This window comes from Toxorhynchites rutilus, chromosome 2 (assembly GCF_029784135.1).
Source record: "Toxorhynchites rutilus septentrionalis strain SRP chromosome 2, ASM2978413v1, whole genome shotgun sequence".
NCBI lineage: Eukaryota > Metazoa > Arthropoda > Insecta > Diptera > Culicidae > Toxorhynchites > Toxorhynchites rutilus.
Window position 1 is genome coordinate 252,377,101 of NC_073745.1, and position 6,619 is coordinate 252,383,719.

The window sequence follows — 6,619 nt, forward strand, 5'->3', positions numbered from 1 at the left end:
TTTAAAATGTAAATCTTCGGCGAACCCATAAATCAGGGTATCAAACCATGAAATTTAGGTTGCCATAATGACATCTGTGGTTTTGGTCTGAAAAAATCTTGTTATCTTAGTTTTTTCTCAAAAAAACCGTATTGAAATCTGTATTAAATTCATAAGTCCAATTTTGAAGCATAATTGTAGCTTAAGTATCATTGATTGGCATAGTTACAGTGTAAATGCCAGCAAGCATTTACACTGTATTAAAAATACAATGCTCCATTGAGGAGCAATGGAAGTTTATTCAGTCACCAGAGTAAAAGTGCGAAAGTTCCACTCGACGCCACTGCCAGAGAATATTTGTTTGTATTGAGTAACGTAAATACATTTATTATAATGTATTTTAGGTTCTCACAAAAATATAATTGTTGTAATGAATTAAGGAAGCATAATAAAGAGGCAATTAAAAAAACTGGCAATCTGCCAACGCTTGAAATAGAAATATGACACTAATGCTTAGAAGACAAATAGGATAGGCATTTTTCATTCAGAATAAATTAATAGGAAATGTTTTGTTTGAATTCCAATTTTTTATTCAAATTTTCGTGGTTCAACAATTTGATGATTCAGCAGATTCCTAAAAGCTTTTATTTTGTTCTCGTCCTGTTCAGCAGCTTCAACACCGACGTAGATATCTTCAGATGCTTGTCAAAATCTTCAAAGAGTGGTCTTGCTATATTAGATTTGATGTATTATTTTTGAAAAATATTGCTCAAGAGTCTAAAGGCGCGTCCACATTATGCCGAATGATGCCGATCGGCCTGTACTAGGCGGCATATTCGGTTCGTTATGTGATGTGGACGCCCCATCGGATGCACGATGCCGAAGTACCATCGGATGCACGAAGCCGTCACGAACACACAAAGCACAATGCCGTCAACGCGAATTTACTTCGTTTTATTTTGGTTCGACTTTCTTTGATCCGGACCGACTTGTTTCGGTTTGGGTTCGGCATGATTCGAATCGTTTTTCGGTACGTCCACACTTATTCGGCTTTATCGGTCGGCCAACCGGTGTGGACGTGTCTTAAGGTGAAGGCGGAAGCTAGCCACAAATGGCTGCCACAATCGCGCTCATTTCCTTCATCTTTCTCCCTCACCCCTCGCCCGAAAATCAATAATTTTGCGAAACAATGTGAAGAAAATGATCGTTTTCGCACACTTCCCATCAAGTAATATCAACCAAACTCTAATCTATTACTCACAAGATATTAAATTTTCATCCGTTGTCGCACTGTATAGTGAAAAACGTCGAAAAACTCGAGGTAGTGCTCTGAAAGTTAAATTTTCATTTTTCAATCTTCGGCAATGGTTTTTATTTGTATTGGTGAAAGATCGTTAATTTTTCGACACTGACGCCAGACAACATCATCGAAATAGCTATAACAACCACTCAATAAAATGTTATACCTGAGTCATAGCGTTTCATGTCATGAAAATCGATAGAATAAAATTGTGTTGATATCAATACAATTATTATTTTTACGTTTAATGGGTCTATAATGTAAGTTTTAGCAACTTTAAAATTGGGTAAGAAAATTGTATTGCAGAGCTCGGAACACTGTCACGGCTGCTTATGCTTTCAAAATCGGCAAATGGAAAAGTATTACATTCAATCAAAATGCCTCGGCCAACGAAGAGAAGGGTTAAGGGTCTCCAACGTGAATATGTGAAAACAATACGATCAACGAAGAAAAATATTGAGGAATTATCAACAACGAGTTACTATGCGGAAGAACTTGTTAATACCAAAAGAGCCCCAATTCGCATGTGTTATAAATTTGCTCATGTTACGCTCGCGTATAATCAGAATTTCACTTCATATGCAAATGCACCTTCTATATATATTTATATTTGCAATTGTTCATCGGAACATATCGTTCATACATTTTACTTTAGTATTGAATTGTTATGTTTTTTTCAATGTATTCAAAGACTCGTGTCAATGAAGCGCACAGTCTGATAAGTGAATTGATCTATTTACGTGTGCTTTGCTCTTCTCTCACAAATACTATTACTCCATTTTTATACGTTGTTTTACCTATACTACTACAATGGCTAGCTTCCACCTTCACCTTAAGATAAAGTGTTCTGGTTTGTCAATTAATCTAAATTCGTATATTTCAGTTTGTTTCGATCAATTAAACTATCAATGGTGAAGCGTAGTTCTGAAAACCGGTGAAATAGGTTAGGTTATCAAGTTATTCAAATGATTCAAACTTTGTTTCATTCCTAGGTTTTGGTTGTAGTTGAATCCTGCTAGGTTATGTTTAACGACGAATTCCAGTGAGAGTCATTTAGTTGGGGCGAATTCAGCATTTTCTATAATGAAGTGTCTGGGCATAAAGCTCTCAAAATTGAACAGTTTTCGTGATATGATCGATATATTCATTATCGATTTTTTTATGTGTACTCACCATATATTCCCGAAAACGTAATCCTGCGTCAAAATGTCTCGAGGGTTCTTTTAGATGTTTTCCATTCAAGAAATTTCAAGGCAAATAAATTTTCAGGACAGTATGAGCTCACTTTTCAAATTTACATTCTCTGTGCTTTAGTAAGAAAAAGATAACCAGTATTATTTATATATTGTAACGCTAACCGATAACGCCGACGTTTGCGTCAGAATGTAGCACACGACGCTACATATGAACATCGAAAGAGATTATTCTCATTTAAACAGGTTCAAAGGTTATATGAATAAAATAGGTGAGATGGGAAAAATATTATTGACACTGAGCCATAACTATTATTGGATCGTTGATTCAAAAAATCTGTGAATGCTGTATGAAACCCACCCAAAAAATCTGTAATCTGCATCTACAGATTCTTGGTTTCAAAAAGTCTAAAAAATCTGTATAAATGCAGATTATTCTGTAGATATGGTAACCCTGTATCAAACAGGTGTTAAATTATGGTGACGTGAACTTGTTCGCTGGAGACACGGTGATATTCTTGCAAGGCTGTTATAGAAATATGAACCATGAACTGCAGCATCTAGATGGCTGGCTGAAATAGAAAAGACTAAAGCTGAACATAAACAAAACAAAATACATGGTAGTACCGACAAGTATTCTAGACCGTAGCGGTATTGATATAAATATAGTTGGACAATCTGTGGAGAGGGCATCGTCAATCAAATATCATGGCGTTGTTTTGGACCAAACGCTGCACTTTGACGAACATATAGATTACACCATAAACAAAGCAGCTCAAAAATATGGAGTGCTATGTAGGATAAATCGATTTTGACCTTTGAGAGTAAAGGTGGAAACAGAATGCCGCGTTGTGCGTTGTTTCTCATCAGCTGTCATTGCTTGCGTTTTGTACTAAAACATTCGCCCGACGCCGTCTGTTGATTTGCAGTCACAATCTAGCATTCGCGTCATCACTTTTCATGTAAACAAAAATAAAATAAAATTCGTATGAAAATCTTGTTCTTGTTGTGTCCACGGATCAGTTGAATGTTTTAATTATGAATGAAAATTAGTCCATATTATAATCCATATTAAACTAGTATTCTATTTAAATGAAAAACATTTTTGTTTGGATGTGGTGAAAAAGTCTCATACGAAAATTGTTTATGAAGACAACTCTATGGGCCTGATTCTCGAATACACTTCACGGTGGAAACGAAATAAACGGCACGCCATTGAACTACGTCTTAAGGTAATATTATATTATCAGGCACGTAGAGTAACCGGCACGGCACGTTTCATGCAAGACAAATATTATTGCGTGTGTTTCAAATGTGTATGCGTATATATGGCGGAACGGCTCCGGGCATACACAGCACGCTTCAGACAAATGCATGAAGGAATTCTCGAAAAGAATATTTTGCCGGTGCCGGGCACGAACTACATGGGCGAGTAGCACCATCAGGGCTTGGAAATATTGAGCTTATGAAATAATATTGAAAATAAATTTTTATCAGTGTAACGCGCTCATTTCTCTTGTCGGTACTGCTGTCATTCATCCGACGTCAAACAAATCTACTACTGTGTTCATTCATATTCATTCTGTTGTATCTGAGCTTTCTTTAAAGCTCGAGTCATGTGACTTCATTTTCTTTCATTCATTGCCATCGAATTGTCAGGAATTTTGTGACCGTTCATTCTCAATATCCTGACAAGTTTGTGATTTTTTCATTGAGACAGTGTTTATTGATTATTTAGTGACATATTCTGTTAATTTATACCGTTATTTCTGAAGTTACTCCGAAATGGCAACCAAAATCAGTGGTTCAAATGGAAATGCCAACAAGAGAGCGAGATCTGCACGCACATTTACAGAAATCGCTAAAGACTACATTGGCTTGGACGGGGAGGAAGCATTTTGCAAAATCGATCCGACTAGCGAATGCAAACTTCGTCAACCAAAGCTGGATGTTGGCAATTTCATCCGCCATTTCCGATCGCAACACCCGGAATTATCTACCGAATACGGTTTGCTGAAGGAGTTCGATTCGTCTGCGAAGAAAGCTCGACTTATCCCCAAGCGTCTGGTTCCAGTTGATCATCAACTATTAGTTGAGTATGTGATCAAAATGATCGCTAACCGGAATCTTCCCATTTCGTTCGTCGATTGGGATGAAACAAAACTACTACTGGATCGATTGTCCGAGGCTGTTGGACCAGGAATTTCATTCAATGGGAAGATAGCTAAGAATCATCTGCAAGCAGCTGCGGGAAAAGTGAAAAGTGCGATAGCTGACGAGATGAAAAATAAGCTTATCTCGATTAAGCTCGACTCCGCAAGTCGCCATAACCGCCACGTATTGTGCATAAATGCTCAATATTGCATACGCGACGAGATTGTCATTCGGACGTTGGGTAAGATTTAGTTTGAGTAGCTATGTAAAACCGTTAATGAAAAGCTTCATATTATAGGTATACTTGAAATCAAAGAGAGACAGACTGCCAACTTACTGAAACAAAAAATAATGAATACGTTGACAAGCTACGGAATGACCCTCGACCAAGTATTTTCAATGGTAGTAGATAACGGTGCTAATATGTTGGCAGCCGTCAGAAAACTGAAGGAGGAATTGGTCATGTTGTCTTTGCGAGAAGATGATGATAGCGAAGAAAATTTCGAGTCAAACGACACACTTACGGCCAGCCTGTGCGAGGTGTTCAGAGAGCGATTAAATCTCATCAGGTGTGCGGCACACACGTTGCAGCTAGCTGTTTTGGACGTAGTAAATAAAAGCAATGACTCTATTAAGGAAATAACGGAAATAGCGAAAAAATGCAACAACGTCAAATACACGACAAATTTCGGTCATCACAATGCCACTTATCCGCCAACTTGGTGCCAGACGCGGTGGGGCGGCATTTATGTAATGATAAGCAGTTTCCTGAAGCAGAAACAGTTTTTCGAACAGTTGGCTGAACAATTTGCAGAACTAGGTACTATCAGGTTTTCTGATGAAATATAATATTTTCGATTTACCAGCAATATTTTATTCGTTACAGATCTCTCAAGCCACTGGGAGTTTATTGAAAGTTATGCAGAAGCATTCAAGCCAGTGTACATATGCTCTAAAAATCTGCAGGGTTCACACGTATCGCTTTCAGATTTTTATATAGCATGGTTGATTGCTATAGGCGAAGTTCGTCGATTTCATAAAAATCCGTTGGCTATGAAACTCTATGAAACTCTTCAGAGCAGGCTTTCCAAGCTACGACTGTCTCAAGCTTTCAGAATGGCCCTGTACTTGGATCCAAGACTGAATTTTGTCAATTCAGCTATTTTCAACGGCAAAGAAAAGGAGCTTATTCAGGTATGTCAAATTGAAAAATAAATTATTTCCAAAATTGTACTGATGCATTCGATTATTCTAGGGTTTCATCACAGAAACTTGGAACCACATATGTCGACTCAATAATACTGACGATAATGCTGCCTCTTCAACTACTACGTCTTCATCATCTGATGCCATGGATGCAAACGATGGCTACATCACCGAGCTTTTCGGGGGTTCAATTGCTGCTGAAATAGACACAAATCAATCAGCATTCAAACTTCAGCTCAAAGCGCTGGATATCGAGCCTCGCCAGAAGCATAACTTCGATGTTTGGAAACATTGGATCAAAAGAAAGAGTTCGCATCCTGAACTTTACGCAGTGGCCAATGTTGTATTTGCTACTCCTTCTAGTCAGGTATCAGTGGAAAGGGCATTTAGCGCACTCGCTCTGGTGCTCTCTAACCAGAGAACATGCTTGAAGGAAGAGACTCTGGCCAATATTATGATCATCAAACTGAATAAAGACGCCTTCGATCAGATACTGCCAATACTATATAAATGGAAGGATGTCGCCACCTCGGTGGCAACTGAGCCATTGTAGATTCGAATGCTTCGATTTTTCCTACGTAAAATGAAAATAAAATAAATTTATATTTTTTTAGCCATTTCTCAAATATTTTTATTTCAACTGTAGCTGAATCCACTTTTTGTTTAGTTACGCAATCTTGCACCTCTTGTCTGTCTTAATTTAATTTGAATCCAAATCCAGGAGTACCGTTCCTAATACATATTGTTAAAAATATTCCCCACGGATGACGTTCGCTTCATGTTGGGA

At 37.7% G+C, this 6,619-nt stretch overlaps 1 protein-coding gene across 1 annotated transcript; it reads left to right on the top strand.

Moving 5' to 3' along the window:
* The first annotated feature begins 3,924 nt into the window (after positions 1–3,924).
* On the top strand, positions 3,925–6,385 carry LOC129766817 (uncharacterized). The gene is made up of 3 exons (XM_055767413.1): positions 3,925–5,446; positions 5,513–5,820; positions 5,882–6,385. Exons 1-3 carry the CDS (start codon positions 4,978–4,980, stop codon positions 6,383–6,385), a joined length of 1,281 nt encoding a protein of 426 aa, XP_055623388.1. The 5' UTR covers positions 3,925–4,977.
* The last annotated feature ends 234 nt before the right edge of the window (positions 6,386–6,619 follow it).